The sequence below is a fragment of the Gopherus flavomarginatus genome, chromosome 2, assembly GCF_025201925.1.
Source record: "Gopherus flavomarginatus isolate rGopFla2 chromosome 2, rGopFla2.mat.asm, whole genome shotgun sequence".
Classification (NCBI taxonomy): domain Eukaryota; kingdom Metazoa; phylum Chordata; order Testudines; family Testudinidae; genus Gopherus; species Gopherus flavomarginatus.
Window position 1 is genome coordinate 52,517,836 of NC_066618.1, and position 23,690 is coordinate 52,541,525.

The 23,690-nt window shown below is 43.1% G+C and overlaps 1 protein-coding gene across 7 annotated transcripts in view; it reads left to right on the top strand.

The window, feature by feature from the left end:
- The window catches only part of NXPH1 (neurexophilin 1), a 232,580-nt gene that overhangs the window by 59,921 nt on the left and 148,969 nt on the right, over window positions 1-23,690 (top strand). Inside the window, exons 1-3 of one of the 7 annotated variants that reach the window (XM_050938722.1) lie at window positions 2,444-3,196; window positions 3,781-4,206; window positions 4,918-5,079. In XM_050938722.1, the coding sequence (XP_050794679.1) occupies window positions 5,026-5,079 (54 nt within the window). In that variant the 5' untranslated portion in view covers window positions 2,444-3,196; window positions 3,781-4,206; window positions 4,918-5,025. Of the gene's footprint in view, window positions 1-2,443; window positions 3,197-3,573; window positions 4,207-4,316; window positions 4,466-4,917; window positions 5,080-23,690 lie in introns of those variants that run through there. The other 6 variants (XM_050938726.1, XM_050938727.1, XM_050938724.1 and 3 more) reach the window with 6 other exon arrangements.

Sequence of the window (23,690 nt, forward strand, 5' to 3'; positions counted from 1 at the left end):
GAGCTATGTCCCTTTACACCAGCTCGGAATCTGGCCTTAGGCTCTGACCTTTGGCCCGCCTCTATTTCTTTTTGGGTGTATATGTGTTTCCTTTGTTTTTATTTTTGAAATGCTGTTTGAAAGAAGAAAATAATCACTCATTTTTTGTGTGCATTTTGTCATGAGGAACTGATATCTACTTAATAAAAAGAACAGGAGTACTTGTGGCACCTTAGAGACTAACAAATTTATTGGGGCATAAGTTTTTGTGGGCTAAAACCCACTTCATCCGATGCACGGAGTGGAAAATACAGTAGGAAGATATATATATACACACACACATATATATAAGTATATATATATATATATACACATCTTTTCATGTTCTCTCTCTATATATATCTTCCTACTGTATTTTTCACTCCATGCATCGAATGAAGTGGGTTTTAGCCTATGAAAGCTTATGCCCAAATGAATTTGTTAGTCTCTAAGGTGCCACAAGTACTCCTCATTCTTTTTGCTGATACAGACTAACATGGCTACTACTCTGAAACTTGAGATCTACTTAGTATATACATTTCTTACACACTTATGCACATGAAATATAGTTTGCACAGCCAGCAGCTATGTTTAGGACAATACCTTGACAGTTATTATTAAATTATTATTGTGATTTTCTTCTAATACTAAAAGTAATTAAACTACATGATTATATGAACTAATCACTTGCCATTGTTTTAGCGTTCTTTTTGGTCCATTTGAGTCTTCTAAAACTATTTTTGTAACAATTTGCATAATTTAACGATGGCTGAAATAAAATTTGGAGCTAAAAAAAATCACTTTATAAACCCTTAAATTGGGATTTTTAATGGGAAAAACTCAGTGACTGAGAGACTGTCCTTTTCCTGGAACTGTAGTGCTAAGGACCACTTTATTAAACAGCATACAAATGGCTGCAATTAAAATCTCTTTTGAAAAAATTCAATATTCCACCCAGGCTATGGTACTGATATTATATACACTCACATAAAAGTCAAATTATTGTGTAAAAAATCACTTGTAAATAATGTCAGATATTCAATAACATCACATTTCATATGAAAAAATGTCATGTGTGCATTTAACAGGAATCCTTTGGAACATTTTGTTTTTTAAAGCAATCACAGCCAGCTTCCTACTTGCTTCTTTAGCGTGCTGTTTTCCTTCCATCAACCCCCCTCCCCCAACAATATAGCTAAATGACAATAGAAACAGCCTTTCTGAAGTAAAGCCCAATTCTACGCCAACTGAAGTCAATGCCAAAATTGCCATTGACATCACTGGAAGCTGGTTTGGATGAACAGTACCTGATCCAAAGTGGATTGAGGACAGTCTTTTTATTGACTTCAGTGTGCTTTGGATCAGGCTCAGCATGCGTAGAAGAGAAGCATTTCTACATTTCTTTCAAAAGTATATATAGACAAAACCTTTCCCTTGTCCCTGTGGTCAGACAACTACCCCAGGAGTAGGTAGAAAGTGGAAAAGTGCATCCAGGGCCAGATCCTGCCCTTCTTATTCAGGCAAGACTGGCCCTGTTGAAGTCAATAGGGGTTTTGCCATTAGTTGCAATGGGACCAGAATTTCACCCTTGAGCTTTTACCTGGGTTAGGACTGTGGGATTGGGGCCTCCAGTGTAATATCCTCATAATGTGCCTAATTTAACACACATAAAGAATTTGCTTTCCGAGGAACCCCTTTCAGATTTCCTTGGAGCCCAAGAATGCTGGACAGAACGTGGGCATGTCCATCCGTGCTGGGCAGATGCTCAAACAGTACAGACAGGATCACTAAGGCTGATAACCCCTTTCTTGGGGTCTGATCCAGGGAGATGCTGAGCTCCCTCATCTCTCGTGTACTTAACATATGGGAACAGATCCTTTGACAGCAAGTCTTAGTACATGCGATCTTTGGACATATCAGTGTCCAGAATCTTCTTCCAGCTTACAGCTATCTGACATCAGAATTTGTGGCCAAATTGAAAGGATCCTGTGGATCTTTTCTGACTTTTCAACATGCCTGTTCTCCCTCTTATGAGCCCCTAGACCTGCAAATGAGAGACAGAAGGCTAGATTCTGCCCCCCTGGTCACAATGAGTAATATCTTACTCTGTGAGTCACCCTACTGAAAGTAGGGGAATGCTTTTCAGGGTCAGTTACTACTCAAAGGGACTCTGGCCCACGGCAAGGGTGGGGGTTCTAGGATGTGTTCTTGTAACAGTAACTGGTTAGAGGCGGGGTGTGTGGGATAACACTCCTGCAGTAGTAGGCTGCACAATGGCAGTGCTAGTCCAGTTGCCAAAGGGGCAGCAGGTTTGTTTGCTTTAGGGTAGGAAGATTATATGGGTATTGATCACTCGGGACAGTTTCCCTCTTATCATTTCATCCCTGTTGGGGAAGGTGGCCTGGGAACTAGCTAGTCGAATGAATCTCTTCATCATTATTCATGTATATCTAGAGCCTCCAGACCAGAAACCCAAACCAGGCCTGGGCTACCCTGTGATGGGAACTATTTCTGGAGTGGCAGAATATTGGGGTGGTTTCTTCCAGGCTGCAAGCTTCATCGTCAATAAGCCGAGAATCCTACATACACGGCGGATAGATGATGCTAGAACAGGGACCTCAGACGTCTTGAGGCTTCCATCCTGTGGGTATCCTGAGGAATGGACGTTGTGCCTTACTGGCAGCATTCATCTCAAAGCACTAATCGCAAACCACCTTGTTATGGCCATGTTCCAAACGCAGCCCCCGCCAGCCCCGAGTTTACACAATATTTTGCAGATCGGAATGGAGCCGTCGGGTTGCGATATTATTAATCTGCGGGACATGCTGGGGTGGGGAGCAGCAGGTATCTGGCAGGACAGCTGAAGCCCTGGCTTGTCCTGCCGAGCATGCAGAAAGGTTGGCTCTTGTTTCCCTTGAATCAAACGATAAATAAAGAGCTTCGGCACGAGATCTTTGGTAACACACCCGGAGAAGGCCGAGGGCTCGCTCGGGTTCTCCAGAGAAAACGATGCCCCTCCCCGCATTTCTGAGGCCCGGGTGACATTTTTAAATAGCCCCCACCCCGGGTTTTTTGTTGTTGTTCAAAGACAAAGCCCAGTGGGATGATCGCTGTAAAGAAGAACGCAGACAAGGCGACTAGACCTCGCTCCTAAGTAATGCCACTCAGCAGCACTACGGTGGGTAGCGGGAGTCAGGCTTCCCGGCTCAGCTCCGAGGGGCTGCTCTCTGCGCCCCCTAATGAGGAAACCCTCCATTAAATCCAAGAGGCTGGCAGGGGGCTCCCCCAGCACCTGTAAACCACCTCTTAACCCGCCTTAACCCGTCCATGCCGCCTGTCTGCGGTCACCCCACGCCCCGGCTCGCTGCAGTTCGTCAGCAGGAAACGATCCACAGAAAGAAAAGAGTGTGTGTGTGTGTGTGTGTGTGTGTGTGTGTGTGTGTGTGTGTGTGTGTGTGTGTGTGTGTGTGTGTGTGTGTGTGTGTGTGTGTGTGTGTGTCGGGGGAAGCCAGCGGCTGAACAATTCTTTATTGGCGTGGGATACTCATTCCTGCTGAAGGGGGAACAAACAGTCTCCTGGTCCCAAGGCAGTGAGAGGGGCTGGCGGGCAGCGGCGTGTCCCGGCGCGAACGAGGAGCCGGGGAGAGCCCCCTGGTGGCAGGGCAGGGCCAGGCACAGCGCCTGGGGCGGGCTCTGATTCGCCGCCCGCGTTGGAGGGACGGATGGGCTGCTGCTAAACTCGCCTTTCTCTCCCCCCAACAGGGACTCTCGGACAGTCCGCGGCTCAGACGCGATCGGCCCAGGTCTTCGCAGCTAGATTTGATCAGGAGTTAAACAGCCGCGTGCCCCCCGAGCTCCCTCCAACAAGGCCGGTTTAACAGAGACAAACAGCCGGGAAGGCTTCGCAGCGCGGCGGCCGCGGCGCCTGGCCGCCAGACTGGAGCTGGCGGTCAGGGCAGCCTCTCGCTTCTCCCCCTTGTAAGTTTCCTGCGACGTGGATCCAGTCGGGTCCCAGCCAGCGGCGACTCCCTTCCCGCACGCTGGATTCACGGCGGCACCTGTTTCCACGGGACACCTACGTGCGTGATATGGAGAGGCGACGCGAAAGGGACCCCTGGTTCCTAGGAGGCTGCCAGCCAGTGTAGGTTTACATGGAGCATCCCTGGCTGCGTTCGGACCGTACAGGCAGTACGTATAGAGAGAGCAGAGCGGGGGCTCCGGCTTGCCCCAGGATGCGACCCTCCGGGGGGCTAGGTGGGGAGGGGGACATCCGCTTAGCCACATGTCTTCGGGCGACCTGCGGCACGCACAGCTCGGGGCAAAGCCAGGCACGAGTGAGCAGGGGCAGAGTCAAGGCAGCTGCTTTCTTTAAAGTGGGCGGTCGAGCGCGGTTTGGCTTGAACAGAGCCGGTCGGATTTCCGGGAGGCGAATCGGTTTGCCCTGATTGTAAGCGTCGAGGCGCCTCCTAGGTCCCTAATCCCGGGAGCTCCTGCCCCCCTTTCCCTCCCTTCTCCAGCCTGCTGCTGCGTGGCGGTGGCGGTGGCAGTGAACTAGCAGCCGGCTGGAGCCCGGATCCTCCTGATATAAAACAGCCAGGCAGGTCTGGCAGCCAGTGGCACCAAAGGTTCCTGCCCAGCACACGCAAGGGTGCGCTCCAGCCACCTCCCTTGCCAAAGGACTCAGCTCCCAGGAGCGCCAGCCCCAGCAGCACGCCAGCCAGCCCCGGACCATGCGATCACTTGGCTCTGACGCTGGATTAACTCGATTTTAATCGTTATTTGTCCCCCACCCCCCGCCTTTCCTCCTTCCCCCCCGCCTCCTCTTCCTCTCTTCCCTCCTTGTCTCGAAGTCTAACCTTGTCTTGTGGTCATGGGGTCTATAATTTCATTTTTGTCTAGGCTGGTGAGAGCTCGGCTTCTTCTGTAAAGTGGATGTCAGGTGGATCTATGGTCTTGAAGGAACAAAGAGCAAACGAAGGAAAAGCCGTGGAAGTTTGAGCTGAGAGGATGCAGGCTGTGTATTGGTACGCCGTGCTTCTGCTGCAGCCTACTCTCTACCTGGTAAGTTTCAGATGACCTCTTATATTGGGGGGTTGGGGGAATCGGGCATCACAGAAACAAACAAACACAAAACTCAGCATCCCACTCGGATCTCAAGCGAGATTTCTCGGTTCCAACAACTTTATCAGATTCCGGAGCTATTTCTGCTTTAATTTCCCTGCGCCCCCACGCCTCTCTGTGTGTGTGACTGTAAAGCCTGGAGAGTGGACAGCCCCCCTCACAGACCGACTGTGCTGGGTCCGCAGCTGCACCTTCCGGCGACTCTCTGCTAGCAGGGGGCTTGTGACACGAACCAGGAGGGGGAACATCTGCGCCGCCTCGCTTTGAAAGCTTTCCCCCGGTGGTTTGGAGAGGGGACTGAGGGGTCTGTAACTTTCTCTCCAGATTGAAGTGTAGCGTCTAGAGTTGCCGATTTGTTCAGAGGACAAGTGTATGATATGCAGGACACTCGGGAAGTGTATAAAGCAGGCGGGGAATCAAAGTGATCGCCTATTACACGCCCCAAATAGGTAACGGCTCTAAACAAACATCTTTTCCCCACCTCCAGGAAGGTAATAAAAGATCAGACTTTATACTGGGAATGTACATTTTCCGGGGCACATTTCCCCATGCCCCTCTCTCTGAAGGGTGTGCGGGCAGGTACAGAACATGCTGTGTTTTAAAATACCCTCTCAGTGTGTCTTCATCGCTTATTCTGTACGGCAGGCAAGTTCTTGTTTGCTACTTGTTATTGCTGCTAGAAACCTATCCAGATGGGGATCTCTGTCACTGAACCACAACAGAAGACATTCATTTTGCAATATAATACAGTACCGTCGTGTAAACACTCAGTGACAAGCACAGCTAGTATTTTCTGTATGATGTGTCATTGACTTCCGTAGCAAATTCACTTTAAGATTACCAGGGGAACACAAGTAGTCATGAGTGTTGTCTCCTTTAACGCATACTTTACTCTCTATATAATCACAAGGAACAAGGGCAGACGGCATGTCTTTAGTTCGCATCCTTTCCTCCTTTGGTGCATAGCAGGCAAACCCAGCTCTATGGATCTGTCCTCAGGTCGGAAAAGCAGTTGAAACTGCTTCTAGGCTCAGGGTGGGTGGAAATAAGGGACAGCTGCAAACATGTAAGTGCATTTTCATAGCTGTTCACATAGACGCCAAGGGGAAGAGAGGTGTCTTTAACCGGTCACAGGTTCAATGCACGGGTTCCGGGCTGCTTTTCTGTGCGCTACTTCCTACACTTGCAGCATGTGTCCGCCTGAGGGCGCTGCGCGTCAGTCTCAGCCCGGCCCAGGACACCTTGGGGATAAGCAGGTGAGCACAGGGGCAACCAACCCAGATGAGAACGCACACTATTGTGTGGCACCTGCTCGTACCCCCGCCCCAAATGAACAGCAGCAAGTAAAGAGGCATAGCTTAGAAAAGTGAAACCACCACAGCTAGTCCCCTTCAGCCTCAGGACAAGGGAGACAGCGGGGTGTAGAAGAAGGCAGGACTAGAAGCTTAGAAACATTAAAGGAAGAAGGCAGAATATGATGTAAAACGTAGACATGACAACTACAGTAGAAGAGAGGGATACCAACGTGGTGCTCGGGTGCGCTCAGCTAACCAGAGGCAGGACTCGAACACACAAAGTTCTCTACACGATTTACTCTCCTCGCGTCACAGATTGGCGGCACATCTGCAGCAAACGTTGCTACTTTCCGTTAATTTTATAGCATATGAAAAAGCATGTGGCAAATAATCTATCAAACCCAGGCGCGAGATCGATACGTTGTGCTAAATTTTGAATGTGTTTGCTGGCAGTTAAACTGTTTTGCACTCATTACAACAACAGTGCTGGATTTATTCTAACGCGCCGCAGTCTGAACAACAAGCGCATTAATTCTCCTTTAATTGTAAACTGGGAGCATTTGAAAACCATTCAGTGTGCAAATTATGCTGATTCAATTACCGTTTAGTTACAGACTTCATTACCTGAATGCCTTTTTTTTCGCAGGGCTTGGCATTGCAGAGTGAAGGAGACAATTTTCCGGTCTCCCTCAAAACAATGCAAAATATGATACAATAAAAGAGAGAATAAAAGACAATTTAGGGGGAGGGGACGCTTTTCAACTGGCTTGTATCTTCTGCCAAAACACTCAGAGAAAAAATAAATCCAAAGGCTATTCCCTCTCTAACCAGATACTTATTTCAGTCTCAATTTTTATACATGTATTCCAACATCTTGTAATAGATTTAACCTCCTTGATGAGTGGCTTTAAAAGTTCGAATTAGGCCCTCATGTAATAACAGTCTGATATTAGCAATGAAGCAGTAAGTTTTGATTAAAACTTTAATGCAGTGTCAGAAACCAGCAAGGTGCAACATTGTGCTTGCCTCTACTTTGGGTTTGTATGTGTGTGTATGTATAAGCCTTACACAAACTCATACAACTGCACAGAGCAGTTACAACCAAGATTTAAATGTTCAGCCCCCAGCCATTTAGGATGTGAAAACAAATACGTTCAGATTCCCACTTAGTTTGTTTAAAGTACAGGGCGGATTTTTGGGGTAGGGTCATATAGGGAAAAGAGTCTCCTTACATATAAAACAGATAATACCCAATGACAGTGTACTTAGCAAGCTTGGGCTGCATCAAGTTAAACAAATATAAATATTTGACAGCTGGGACTTCAGCTCAAACCAATGCCTCCCCTCCCGCCTTTTCCAATGAAATCTTGTAAAGTGCAGTTCTATTTTTATGGAGATATATGCCAATATTCCATCCAGCCTTATGTGAAATTTATAGAGGTCACTGCTGATACAGATACATCTTAATGAATAGGAATGTCATGTGGAGACTTTCCTTGAGAAAAAGGTTTCCCAGTATTATATTTATTTATAAATAAGGGGATACTCCAGACTTGAACAGTCATATTTCTCTCTCTGTTTTGTACTGTATTTCTACACAAAGAAGCGAACTGCTTGATGTGGTTAGATTTGATTAGCACAGTAGATGTATTTCCTTTGGCCTAAAGTAGCTTTTTGGTGGAATAAGGATTTAGTGTTTAAGGGCACACGTTTCCTGTTTCTTCAGTCTGGAGGGTATTGTATGAGGCACATTACACTACAGAAAGTATTTCAATGCTACACTGTTAGTCATGATTTTAACTAGCGAACCTCAGTTTTACATTGTTCATTCGAAAGTATCGGGTTGCAATTTTCTGATTAAAGTTTTCTTAATTGATAATGCTGCATCAAAACTGAAAATCGCCCCTGACCTAGCACTATATATAACTCAAGAAAGAAAACAACACTCATATATTGTAGAGTCTTAGCACGTCTTAATTTTGAATGACATATATTAAAAGGACATTTTAGCTTTACAATAATTCCTAAATAAAAAGCTTATTATTATTTAATTCCTGCCCACTTCCAATATGATAGAATAGAGTAATAAAGTCTAGTTAGACACTTCGTACTGGGTTGAAGCAACACGCCGTAGAAGTGGCGAAAAACATGGTTCTTGGCAAAGAGATCCTAACTGGACTTATTTCTCAAGGATGGGCCAAAGAGATGGGTCGTGCCATTTCCACACAAATTGCTAAGGCAATCCATTGTAGGAGTGCAAACGACTGGAGTTTGCTGATTATGGCGCAAGTACATCCACGGGAATGTTACAGTCCAAACGGAATAACAACTTAATTCCTGTCAGCAGTTAAAGGAAACACGATTGATTTGATAAATTAAGATGACAAGCATAATTTCACACAATCAACCTTTTAGAAGGCTTGCATGCAAGCAGTTAAACCATTCGTACTGGAAAATCTTTTTGTCATTCGGCGGTTGAATGATGTACATTCTTCCTGGAAATCTCAAACAGTGAAGGCGAAGTGTTTGTTGGTCGCAGGTTTCTATATACCTATTTTCACAATGCACATCCGGATAGACTGTCTGTGTTCGATTGTTTTGTTGTGAACTTCCAATGGTTTACATTAAACGAACACGGTGCATTTGTTTCACTCCCTGGCTAAAAGTTACCCATATTCATTGATTAGTTCTCATCTGTCAAGAGTATCTGGTGTAGTGCTAAATACAAGAGCAGCGTTGCGGTGGGAGGTTGCTGGGAATAGAAAACGTATTGTCACCTTTCCCAAGCGAAAAATGAAGTTACTCACTAGTGTTTTTTTTGTAAATTAAGCTTTACACTATTTTTGGTGGCCTTTGCGTTTCCCATATACTAAAAGTTACATAGCAAAAGATTTAAATTAACTTAAGCAGGCACGAGGCACCACTTTTCGGGAGAATTTTCTGGTCCAGAGCCGGAAGAAAACATTAGTAATTAGTTTGCCTAATGGGAATTTTTATCATGTGGGCACTTTAAAAAAAGAGAGTAGATCCTGGTTTTCACAAGACAAAGGTTCCCAGGAATCATTTACTGTGAGGAATGATTACGCTTACAAATGGTTTTCAAAATGCACTACTAGTGTCTTTCGGTACTTGACCGGGTTTTAAAACCATTCCCCAACGTTATTGAAGTTTGAGGGCCTTCCGATTATCCGAGTATAGCTTTCCTGGTGCAGATCAGCTGTTTAAAATTGTCCTCGGTGTACGTTAATTGCGGAGGGGGAGAAAACAACGTGAAGTTAATGACTACAGAGTTTGTGTACTTCTGTGATTTCTATACGTGTGGCACTGTTTGCGATCATTTCTGCCTGTTTAATGATAGCGATTGTGAATGTGAAAGAAGATGTAGCTGTGACAATAGGGTGATTTTTAAGATAGGTGCTGATGTCCTACTTTTCCAAACGTTTCTCCAGGCTGCGAAGGAAGAAAAAATAGGCAGCATTGTCCTGCAATAACCACTCTACAATGTTTTCAAAAGGGTATTTTGAGCTGAAAGAACCTGGGTATTGCTTTTTCAAATAAGCAATTTTCTGCCTTTGGTTTATTTGATGGGGGTGGGGGGGGGAGAGGAAGCAGAGGACTGGGAATACTTTTTAGTGAGTTCACACAATCTTGAACTAGACTCTTTTCGTTTTAAAATGGAGTTTAAATACCGAAAATGCTGTCTTTATATAGAATAGCTCCTCCCTGGAAGACACTGCACGCTAATTGCGATGGGAACTGGATTGCTTGCAGTTGGCAGATTTCCTAGTAAGCGAAGAACGGTGAATTCTGTCCAGGGCTTAAGTTCCTAACTTGTGAAGAGGCATATGCAGCAGGTAGAAGTTTAAGGAGGTTTTCTCTGCACTTAAAAGTTCCTTCTGCATAGTTCTTAGCAAACAGCTAACTCTTTTCAATCGCGGAAGGAAGCAGTTTGAAATAGCTTTCGCCTTTTAGGAGAGGCACCTGAATGTATCCCCGCCTCCGTGTGATTAGCCAAGTCAGTAGCTAGAGGTTCCATTTTAAGCTCCTTAATATTTCCCCGTCCCTCTAAACCGCCATTTTAATTAATAACAAGACAATTTCCCCAGTAAATTCGAAATTGCGGAGAAGCTGGTTAGCAAATCAATTGCTCGGAATAAACAGCGCCTTGAGAAAATGACTCCATGACCCACCCTTCCTTTCCTAGGCTTGGCTTCTGCCCGTCCGATTGCATTTTGTTAAGTTACAATTGTGATTTATCAGATAGTTTAACTCTCAGCTCGCTCTTCTTGTAAGTCAGCATTAAACCACCTCTTGGGTGCTTTGTAAATACGTCTGTCGCATCTTTATGCAGCAGACTGACATGTTGACGACGCTGCTTTAAGGAATGTGACAATAACGTGGAACCCCCCCCCAAGCTTGGCAAGCACTTCATCAAGGATAAAAAGGTTCTGCTGTAAGGATGTCACTCAATTTATTGTGAAAGTCGAATGAATTACGTTTAATGAAAGTGCTCCCCAGATGAATATTACCAGCAATTTCCTGAGTTGGCTCTGTCAGACTGATATGAAGAAATGCCAACCCACATCAAAAAAGATCTCCAGTCTCAATTACTATGCAAGCTTTCGAAGAGCTGCTTTTATTGATATGATATATATTGGCGGATTCTCAGTGCTATGCAAACTCCTTGCTGTTCAGCAGGACTGCACATTTCCCAGCTTATTGTTTAACCCTGCGGATTGCTGGCTGTTGTTTAAACTTCTATAGAGTGCTCTGCCTTTGGAGGGGAAAAACAACCCACATTCCTGAAAAGGTGGCCAGAGACAACAGCCATGTACTTTACATGGGGTCACAAACAGAATAAATTTTATTCTAGTTTTAGAAAGTCCCTTCTACACGCGTGGGCGTAATCGAAGGTCAACCAAAAATGACTAGGTTGAGCCACTGCAACACAGCAGTAGTGGATCGCACCATTGTTAGTGTGCTTATAGGATACAATCCATATCATTACAATATTTGTCATTATTCGCAATAGCAATGTTCCCCCTTTCTGCCCCGGCCCCCTAGGGCCTCTTTGGACAATTTAGAATTTCCTTAAACCCAGGAGGAGACAGAAAATCTCTTATGTCACCTAAGATACATAAAAATGGCCATTGTGAGACGCTTTTCGGTTCTATATAGTTTATCTGCAATGACAAAAATTGCTGCTTAGAAATACAGTTCCTTCCACAGAATCCATCTTGCTGGGTTTCTTTGTAATTCAAAGAGGGATCCAAAACACCTCTTCCTTCTCAGCGCATCCTATCAGTTTTCAACTCGCACAGACTGAGGGGGGAGGAGGGGACTACCAGAGAAGGGTGACCTACTGATCTGTAAACCACAGTCAAGAACTCCTAACAGCAGGGATCAGGGCCAATGGAATCTGCAAAAATGGAAAGAAATTCTTAGCAGGCATTAGAGAAGGGAGGATATAACCGCCCACCCTTTCCCACTTCTGTTTATTTTTTATTCCTGATGTCATATTCTTTATTGGAGCCAAGGAAAAACTTTATTCAATGAAAGATTAACCTTCTTTATTTGAAAACTATCCCCACTTCCTTGGAGATGTTGAATAGAGCCAATGAAGTTATTTACATCAGTACAGAAATAGGGGCTGAGAGCGCGGACCAGATGTTTTAGCTTCAAGCTTAATGATGTGCACACTTACAAAAGTGACCTGGGCAGGCTGTTTATAAAACGTTTGCTAGTCGCTGGATTCCAGGAGAGCACCAAGCGCCCTGCCTTAGTTTTGAACGGGGAGCGGTAATTTGGAGCAGAAAGGGGTTTTCACAGAGCGCCGCCCCTCTGGTAATAACTGGTGGTGGCTGTAGCCGCGGATTTCCCTCTTGCCCAGAATTCAGCCGGGGACCAAGGCTGGTGGAGGTGGAATCTTGTCGTCCTTGTCAGTACCCTGGACACACCCAGAATGACCCCTCTCCCGCCCCCCTAAACACACACACACCCCCTGCTCTTCTGGGGCAGGAACCTTATTGCTTTTCAGAACATCTCGAGGACTTCCTCCACCTCTAATGGTAACTTATTCTCAGACACCCCAGCGCCAGAGTGACTGGATGCCTGGTGCTTTTCAGGACCCTGCACAGATCCTGCACACCCTCTTCCCCTTATCTCTGACCACCCAAACACCCTACCACCAGTTCGTGGAGCTAGACGCCTCCTGCTCTGCAGCACCCTGGATAGCTCCCTTCTGCCACCCCCCGCCCCTGTCACTGAACCAGCCGTCACCTCTATCACCAGTCCGCGCTTCCGGGGCTGCAAACTGCTGGCGGATAGTGACAGCTGCTGTATACTGGTGACTTCAAGGGGCAGCGCTCCAGCTCCGTCTGACTCCAGAGTGCAATTCTCTCTTCCTCGCTTCGGAAACCAAGAGACCGAACAGCTGAGATTGATGTCTCATTAACGATCGATGCTACGTTATGCGAAACCACTTGAATAAAACATTTCTCTTTAAGGCTCCCTGCTACTTAAACGGAGACACCTGCCTTTTAAATCACTGCTAAAAGGACCCGACTCCCAAACTGGGAACGAATTCCTTGTCCGAGTCACTTTAAACAATCCCGCTTAAAACGACTCTTTACATTTTTAATTATTCCAGCTTTCAGAGGAGACACTGATTATTCACGGGGAACAAAAGAAAACGGCTTAGCAAGCCAATCACTATATTTACTATCATTACTGACTGGGTCTCTCTTAACTGATTCCAAGCCAGACTCGTTGTTTTCTATGGCTAAACTGCCCAGGGTGAGGACGTGGGGGGAACCCTGAATTTATCATCATTAGACAGGTGGAAAAGTAACTCATCTTGTTAGGAACGCTTTCATTTGCGCCTCAGTCTTGTCTCCCTCAGCGCTACCTGGGTCGGAGATGTTCAAGTTAAATGTATCCGAAATGGATCCTGGAACATTACTGATGTTGAGAAAAAAAAACCCACACTGTCGAAAATCCACTTTGTGATTAATTAACAAAGACACCTCACGTTCCTGGGGACCGAACCAGACTCACTCTTTTGTTTAGTCAAGACTTGATTTTTTTTTTTTTTAAATGAGCACCACACATTTGCTTGAACTCTGAATCTTTTCGTCGTTAGAGTTTGGAGCAGAGCAGCGATAATGCTCGCTAGGAAACTTTCAGTGTTTGCTCACATATGAAATAAGGGATTGTTTGGCGCTCCCACGAGCTGCTGTCCTACGTTAAGTAAGAGATAATCATTAGCTATGTCCTCTGATCGCATAAATCCCAACTTACTATTGACAGAGCTGTCCTCTCGGGGTCTGCTGGCTGAAAGGTGGTTGTCAATAAAACACAGAGTTGACATGAAAGATGTAACTGGATGACTGATGGGACGCCCCTTCAGTAACGGGCTGTGATGGGAATTGACTGGGCTGGGGAAAGTTTTAGGCCAGTCTTGCATTGATGTTTGCACCAATTAGAAGTACGAAAAAGCATTTGGCAGCAGAGGCAGTCGCGCATTTGCTTAGAAGCGAGCCATTGAATTCCGTATGATTAAACTGGTACACCAGGTCCTGGGGACTATATTGTCTGATTCGCCTGCAAAATGCCACCTTCCTCACTATCTGTATCTTGCAGACAATCCAGCCACAGAGAAATGTCTCGGGTAAGGGCGTCTGCTCAGCCCATTGCACCCATCCTCCTCAGTCTACTGCATCCATCTACCGTCTCTTCCTCTTCAAACGATAGCTGTTTCCCCTCGCTATCGTATTGTGAGGCAATTTGTCTGCCAGCTGCTTGGCTTTCTGTTAATATGCCCTGTCAATTAACACAGGTGCCTGTCCAGTTTCGCCAGTGCCTGTTGGTTTGGTGCCTCTTCTCTTAGAACCACTCCATGGTTGGTTGACCGTCTGCCTGGAGAGATTATCTGCTTTCTATATTCACAGATTTCTGAAACGACAGAAACTATATTGTTTTACTTTGTATTCTGGATGCCTATGAAATGGAAAAAAACTTTAGTACTTTGCTCTCCTCAAACCTCACTTTCTCATCCATGCTCAGTTAGTGCACAGATTTTTGAAGAATAAAAGGTTGGGGTATTTTTTTGTTTTGGAGGGAGGGGCGTTCTGATTTTCTGTTGAACTTTTAAAATCCACATAATGTAAATATACCTGCACACTATTTATTTGCATATGTTTTAAACCTTTGCAGCTCCCTGGGAAATGATCCCTATATTCTTCCTTTTAGCAGCAGAGCTGACTGCCAACATAATGTCAGGAGTGCAATGATCTAGTAACATAATTCCTGGGAACCACAATGCCTTTCAGAGCATCTGTAATTACAATCTATGAGATCTACATAAAACATATTAAGTGGAGTGTCTTTTGAAAGTTATATATATGTAGATTGCTCACAAAGAAAATTAAGGAAGCACTTATGTTGTACAGTTTTCTTGATTTTAAAAAAAGTACCGATTATTTAACTTTTTAGTTATAAAGTCTGGGGATTATGGACATGACTCAAAACCCACTGATGTCAGTGAGAGCCCTTCCATTGACTCCAAAGGCCTTTGGATCACGCTTTATGTGCAAAGTGATACCCATAGCTACCTGTGCTAGATGCAATTTCAAGAAAGTTAAAAAAAATTTGTTCCTGAAAGTTAGAAGTCCAATAATCTCTCTATTGTTAACCACTGACAGTGAGTTTGAATGTGTAGTTGGCACAATGTATTTAGCATTGGCCCTGGAGCTGCATGCAAATCAGTGGAAAGAATTAAAAATTAAATAAAAATATATACTTAGAGTGGTGCTGAAGAGGCGGCTTGTATAGTTCAAAACTGGGCTGGATCCTTCAGTATTATCTGAGGTAAAATTCCAATTTAAGTCAATGAAAAATTTACCTGAGTCAGGGCTGCAGAATTAGTCTCTTACTGATCATGTAAAGCTTTTTATCATTGCAAGCTTTTTGTTCTGTTTAGACTCCAGTCTAACATATTTATCTTTATATTCATTTTTTGTAAGTCATTCATGATTGAACTTTAGCAAAACAATTCTTCAGCTAGGTTATCTTGTCAAGAAATGTCATAGGCCTTCAAGTATATAAAAATACTTGTATGAAGTTAATGGACTGCTTTATATATATTTACAATCTGATCAATAGTGTTTGAGGTCTTTGGAAAAGATTCCATGTATTTAAAATGGGAATAATATAACTTGGATATGCAGGATTGCTGCACAGTTAATAGCAATATACTATAAAAGTTTGAGATGTTTGAATCAGAGTGTTAGTTTGATAATTTATCACTAATTTAGAGTCATCCTTGGTGTCACTAATAGCTGCTACAGAATGCTTTCTCATACAGCAAAGTTATCTTAACATTTTTGGGGGGAAATGACTGACACATTCAAGGTGGTTTTATATGAAATATTACTAGGTATAGCATAACAATATTATATTTTTATGAAGGATATAACTGCTGATTTAAATGATCTTTAAAGATCACTGGAACTAAGGTACAGAACAAATAGAGAGATACTTACTATGCACAATATGCATAGTCCTAGCACAATAAACTCCTAGTCATTTAAAAACCATGGGCCTAGTTCTACCACATTAACTCTTGTTAGATATTACCTTACTATGGGATTCTGGGACAATTACTCACATTGAGTGGCATTTTACACCAGAAGAAGTCTTGTTTACTTCAGTGGGACTACTCATGGTGTATGGTACCAGTTATTGTAAGGGTGTAAAAGTCTGTGTGAGTAACTCCATTTATTTCATTGACACTATTCAGGTATGTATAGATTGTAAGCCTTTTTTTTTTGCACTGGTAAGTAGTTACTCAGATGAGGAGTCTCATTGACTTCAGTGTAAGGGGTTCACAATCTGGCCCTTAGTAAAGCAGTAGTCAGTGTTAGTAAATGTAGCAGAATCAAACTCTATACATTTATATGGGGTCAGGTTCCGATATCCTTACTGATACTGAATAGCAGCTTACTCTGATAATAGTTTAATTGACTAATAGGACCACTCCATCATGTAAGATACTATTCAACATGAATAAGTATAACAGAACATGGACAAAATAGTGTGTCTTTAATAAAATATAACATTGGGAAACTATAGTACAGCAGATGTCCTGGAGAAGTTAGTGGGTGGGTTCAATGCAGTTTTGTTGTAGCCATGTTGGTCCCAGGTTATTAGCGAGACGAAGTGGGTGAGGTAATATCTTTTATTGAACCAATATCTGTTGGTGAGAGACACAAGATGTTGAGCTTACACAGAGCTCTTCTTCAGATGGGTTCAAGGCTAACAGCGGATTATAATGATACCTTTTAGTCTTTCAGTTTGTCATAATCAGAATTTATAAAGAGAATGTGTAAATGTGTGACTGGAGTAGGTTAAAGAATGGTCTGAATGCTACTTATCTTCATCCCCACAATTCATAGATAACTATGACATGGTGAAATTATAGCACTGCATTCCTTTGCAGATATTACATGTTGGAGAGAGGAAGGGTTTGACATCATGTGGTCATAGGACTATGAATATATGTTAACCACAGGAGCTGACATCAACTATAGATACAGGTTTTTGAGGATACAGGCCTTGATTCAGTAAAGCACTTAATAGTGTGCTTGAACTGAAACATATTTAAAGTTAAGTATCTGCCTTTTTGGAGAAAGATGGGGTTATTCACATGTTAAGGATTCTTAAATGATTTGCTGAATCATTGCCATATTGAATTAATGCTATCTATGGGTTGCACTTTTACAGGTAAGATAAAATATATTCTTCTCCCACCCTAAACAAAATTCCACCACTTTTGCTATATGTCTAATAAGGTTACAATGTTGTAGAATATCCTTACCACAGATCTTGCTGAATTTATTGCCAAATTATGAGACCTGGCATCTGTTAAAATAATGTATTATGTGTTGCATACAACTTCTTATCCCAAATATATTCCATTCACGAGTAATTAGCTTCTATTTTTCTAAAACACTATTTCCAACTTATGAACTGGGAACTGATCTGGTTGCCGATTCAACATATTAAGAAATTTGCTGCTAAATATCTTCATCTTCTTTGAAATTAAATCAAAAATGGACTTTTCAAAACAGCTTATTCTGTTGCCTTTTCATGTAATATGGCAATGCAACATCAGGGGCACCATCATTTATTTACTTGTTTCACAAAATTACAAAAAGATGCAAACCACGGCATATCTGAGGAAATCCTGCATGGTCAGTATACAGTAGTATTTCTCTGTTTTAGATTTGAAGTTTAATTACTATTGATGTGGAGATTTTGCAGAGCAGTGCAGATTTTTTGCTTCTTTCACAAGAAACATATGTTTGAATGATGAGCATGAAAGGCTAGATTTTTAACCTTGCTTATTCTAGCACAGGATATTGATTTAGGGCCTGAGTCTGTTCTGTTGGAGTCAGTGAAGAAGTCTTGTCTTCTATGGAAGAAGAATTGTGTCCTTAGCTTGAGAAGTATTTTACTTTTGAATGAACATTTTGGACCAATATTCCATTGCCATTTTAGAGTCACATGCAACTGAATGCAAAACAAGTCCCAAGGCTATTCTTGGTCAGAGTTGGAAGGAAAAGGAAAAGGAAAAGAACAAACCTTTTGACCTCTCTAACAAATGTAATAAAACAAACAAAAAAGCTTAGAAATGTTACTAATGCTAAGCAGTGTTCAGTATGAAATCAGTCCCACAAGGTGTTCAGCAACCTCAGCTCACAGTGAGGTCAATGAGAGTGGAGAGTGCTCTAGTCTATCCTTCTTATACTGCACACATCAATGTGGTAGTGAGTGTAGCAGAATCAGGTCCCAGCTTTGTTCTACCACACGACTCCACTTTCAGTGACCAGTCCTTTTTATCCTTCCACTGGCAAAGTTGCCATTGGCTTCAATGGAATTTTATCCTGAGTGAGGGCTTTAGGATCAGTCTCTAACTTTTCATCTTTTCACTCTGAGCTTAAATTATACATTTATAATACTATGAGTGAAACATAATGAATCGATGCTGCTGACAGCCAGTGGAGAGTTTGATTTAGCTCAATAGCCTACGAAAAGCTTGACAATGGTTAGGCTGCCAGACAACTCCATATGATGCTGATCAATATTGTCTCATTGTTTCCTTGCACTCCCCCATCTGTCTATATCCATCTGTTGTCTCTTGTGTTATACTTAGATTGTAAGTATTGTAAGCATCTTTTTGTTCTAGGTTGGGTGGGCTCCTGGGCCATTAACATGGCCCTAGGAGCTACAGTAACACAAATATAAATAATAAAATAATAAAAGTAGCTACTACTTTCTTAGCTAGTGGACTCAGGTTCATATATTCATCTAAGATGAGGTCTGATGTGCCCTGGCACAGTTTACACTCATACAATTTTCACCTCCATTTTTATGCCCTCAGAGTAGATTGATCACTTGAGCTCCCTAACTTCCCGACTTGCAAAGTGCATTCAGATAATTAGAGGCATAAGTGCACCAGCAACAGGGACATTACCTAGCTGAAAACCTACTTAATATATAGATCTTGGGCTCCATTGTGCCTAATAGGCATGGCTGTGCTTTGGGAGTAATCTGATGTCATTGCACTCCAGGCTAAGCATCAGAGTTATTCTGCTTCATACTCCCCAGCGTGCAGAGGGAGCAGACTTTCTCCTACCCTCCTTTGTGGGATGCAGCATAGTCCCTTTCAGAGTCACACACTGACTGAGATGGGGCCATGACTCTCCTTGTGAATTTCCCACCACCTCTGAGGTGTTGTGCACCACCCTGTGGAGTAAAGAGACAGCAACTCCTACATTCTGGGGAACATAGGGACTGTAATTGTGCCTTGGCTTTATGTGGGCCATACGAAGGTTGTGAAAGGGTCCTTAAACCAATCCCCCTCAAAGCACATCCAAGTATGGGCCAAGCTAACGGAGCCAAATTTGTAATGTATGATGGTAAAATGAACTCATTAACTGGTATATTTTGTAACCACTTTTCCCCCCCAATACTAGTATCTACCTGTAGGCCGTGTCTACACTAGCCTTTTCTCAACATTTCCCATCATTGCACGATAGGCAGGTCCAACCGCGGGAACCATGATGAGAGTACAGGTGTAAACAAGATGCAGCTGTTTTAATCCACCATTTTGCCTAGCCCTGCTCAGAGGCTGGTAGGGAAATGGTGGGACATTCTGAGGAAAATACTAGAGTACAGAAAAGGTCAGAGGGCTCTTTACATCCTATATTCATCTCAGTAGGTACTGACATATCAAGGCTCCATAGACTTCCAAGGATACCCAGCTGCAGAGACTGACACCCAGGTTGTTACTTTTTCCACAGAAATAAGGCATCTGCCTGAATCTGAGCCATGCCCAGGGCCAAAGCCACCGACTCTGGCCTCCTTAGTTGCCACATATGATGACCAGAGTCACAGAAATGATTTTAACTTTATTCAGTGTTCTAATGCTGTGAGCATGTGTGTGTGCATGATCTGTCCTTTCATAGAAAACTGATATTATTCAGCAGGCAATGGACATGAGGGGGAGTTGTGAATCCAAAATTGACATTGTGCTTGTTGATCTCTAGCCAGAGCTAAGAAAACAGCATAGGCCCAAAGATTTCACCCTGCAATCAAATGGTGGTCAGGGTCAGAGGAGGAAGGAATTTTCCATGCTGGGAGTGGATCTCACCACACAAGTCATCCAATCAGGGAGCGGGATCAATATGTGTGATACAGCTGCCCAATCGCCCCATGAATAAAGAAAAGCTATTTGTGATTAGGTGCAGCAGAGAGCTCCAGAAGCTGGAATATGCATGCTTAAAGTGTTTCTTAGACACCTATGAATAAATCAGCAGAAATAAAATACATTTTGAGTTGATAACACATGGACAGAAAAATGGGCTAAATTAATCAAACACATTGTTTGCTATTAATCTGCTCAGCTATAGTAAGATTTCAATTCCAAGCCCTGCAGGATGGAAACCTTACTTAATTGAAAGTATATCTATTTTTATAAGGCTTCCGGATCCAGACATCCTTTGTGTTTATATATAGAAAAACACAAGATGTCTGAGCCGGCTCCTTGTCCAAGCTTCTTTGTTCATCCAACCCCAATTCTTCCTCTGAACCCTGACTCATCACATCTGTCTCCCCTTCCACTCCACTCCTTTTTCCCCTACTCTGCTGCCCCTTCTTTCCTAGTCTTTGCCCAGCCAGTCCCAGTATCCGTTCTGGCTCCATGTTGTATCTCAGTTTTCATCTCTACCTTGTTCCCTGGTTTCCAATTGTAGTCTCCTTGCCCAACCAATCCCTGTCCCTCCTCTCAACTCCAAGTCAAAAGTTTCTCTCTCTCCAATGATGCCAGCCTCCAGTTCCAGTCCCCCCCCAGCTTCCATCTCCAGTCTCCTGGTCCACCCAGTCCCAGTCCCTGTCTCTTCATTCATGCCAGCCTCCAAATACCAGTATCACTTTCCCATGCTACTTGTCTTACTCTACTCTCCTGCCTTATCAGTCTCTCAGGTCTGGCTTTTATCTCCTCTGCATTTAAATCTGGTAGCTTCCTCCTCCACACTGTCTGGTCACCAGGAGCAGGGTCCACTGAGGGTACAGGAGAGACAGGGTCTGTGCTCTCACTTCTGCAGCTCTGGGCTGGAGGGAGCAAACTCACTGCGTGGGGGTGGCAATGCGTAGAGCTATCAGGGCCTGGAGCATGCTCAGTGTGCACAGAATTTTTGGAGATGTCAGCTGCCAAAGTCTAAGAAGTCTGTACTGAGCATGTGCAAACAGATTTTTGAAAGGTTTTTAATGTGCCCAAAGTTGGGTAGATTTTCACAGGAAAAGCCAAAGCACATTATTGGCACAAGGCCAGGTCCTTGCTAAATTTCAAGTCCTTGCTCCAGAACTTGGGTGCACTAGGGCTTTTCTAAGAAAAGGTCATCAGTACTTTTTTTAAACACTGCCAAACAACATGTTTTGTGCTAGCCTAGTTCTCAACTATTTTGGCTGAAATTTTCCACAAACATTCAGCCTGAGGTAGATACCCTGCATGGACAATTTCAGCACAAATGGTTAAAGTTTGGCAAAAAGTTATAAGCAACTGAAAACAACGTCTTGAGATGAGAAGAGTCAGGCAACTTTAACAACATGCTGGGCTACCAGATGCACCCATAGACGTGCACGTTCTCCTGAGCATTCATTTTATAAACATCTCCTGTCCTTATTAACACTGTATCATGGGAAACATACAGGTGCTAAGCAGACATGCCAAACCTGTGATAAAAAAATGCAGAAACTGGGCTCATTTTTGGCTTAATTGGCTTGTGAGTTGCTTGTTGCCTAGGTTTTGGCTTGTAGCTTGTTGTGTGTTTGGCTTTTAGCTTCTTTTTTTGATCGGCTCCTGGCAAACGGGGAAGGTGGGGTAAGCAGGGGCAAGGGAAAAGCAGGAGCAAGGTGGGGAGAGAGTCAGGGGTGCACATCAGGCCCACCACAGTCTCAGAGTGCACGCTGGAGGGGCGGGATCTAGTCACAGAGAGTGTTGGGGTTCTTAGGGATTGGCTTGTTTTGAAATGGGATTAGCGTGATTTTTGGCTTATTTACCACATGAAAGTTGGCAACTGTGGTGCTAAGTAAAATGTGTGAAAAATGTGCACTCTACCTTTTTAATGTAATTATTAATGATGTGATTTTAATAGTGCCAACTATGTGCTAGGGACTTTCAAGAAGAACGTTCTTTGCTTGGAAGAGTTCACAGTCAAAGGACAGAGAAAGCAGACAGTGATTATGGGTGGGAAACAATAAAAAGGATGGCTCAGAAAATTAACCAGTGCGTTTGCTATAGGCAGCAGAAGTAGGGATTTTAAGAAGGTCTTAAAAGTGGACAGAGTATCAATGTTATTGATCAACTATTTTCTAAATGTACATGACATTATCTTTGGAACACAGGCATTGTGGCATTGTTGATCCAGGTAAATATTACATAGTCTTTTATTTATTTCTCGCTCACACTTATAAGACCAGGTCTTTTTAAACAGCCCTTATGATTTACCCTGTTACAGTAGCCGCAAATGTAATTGTGATCAGTTTGTACATAGGAAGTTAAAGAACATAAGAAATAAAGTTATCCTCATTGTTTCTTGTCTGACCATCATATACTCTGGGGATTTTTCTTCATCTGGAGAATGAAATTTGATCACTAGTATCACCAGACAAGGGAGAAATACACTGGCAGCATGATGGAGAAAGTCTTGCTTCATTTCAGTCTTGTACTACATTTGACCTTGGGAGAGCTTAGTTATGCCTGGGGGCAAAAAATAAAAACTAAATGTTCAATTTTGTTGCAGTATCATCTTTCACCTTTATGTGGATTTAAAAATGTAAATAAAATTGCCTTCTGTAAATGGTATACATGAAGGTCATAGTCATATTCTCCACCAGGATTCAAAACCCCATTTGACCCATCATTGGTTCAATAGATAATAATGCATTCTATTAGTTTCTAGTAATCTACTTTTTAAGCATTATATGGGCCAATATTTTTATGCTTAGTTCCTAGTTCTGAAAATAAGAAATAAATGTTTAAGCAGTTCACTGTAGATTTATTTATAGAATGAGCATAGAATGAGTATCAAACATTTGAACTTTTAAAAATGCCAGGCCTTCCTGGATTACATTCTTAGCTGCAAAAATGGCTATACTGAATATTAGCAGAGACAGGAGAAATCACTCAAAAGAATTTTAAGGACTCTCTCCTACTTTTCTTTTAACTTCACTGTACTTATCACACTTGGTCTCATGGATCTTCTCTGCAGCAGGTTGGGCTGCATTTAGTATTACTCTAAAATTCAATACGAGCAAAAGCCAGGGTATTCATTTCTACAGAGAGTGTAGGTGGGTTGGATAATAGCAATACGAATTTGAAGATACTCACACCTTTAAAATGGAATACCTGTTGGAGAGATTTGAATAGTATTGGACTATATTAGCTGCTCTATGACATTGTAATTTTGATGGAAACCACGTTATGTTAACTCCTCCCTAAAAATCTGTGGGTCCATAACAAGATTCTACATTGCAACACTGCTTTAAGACACTATGGACCAAATCCTTAGGAGGTGCCTTACGTATCTGCAGAAGGCTTTAAAATCTGTGGATCTTCTGTACTGGAAACAGAAAGTGTTGACCCTACATCTCCTATCTGAAATGGAGGAGACTTCTATAGAGGGTCATCTCAGA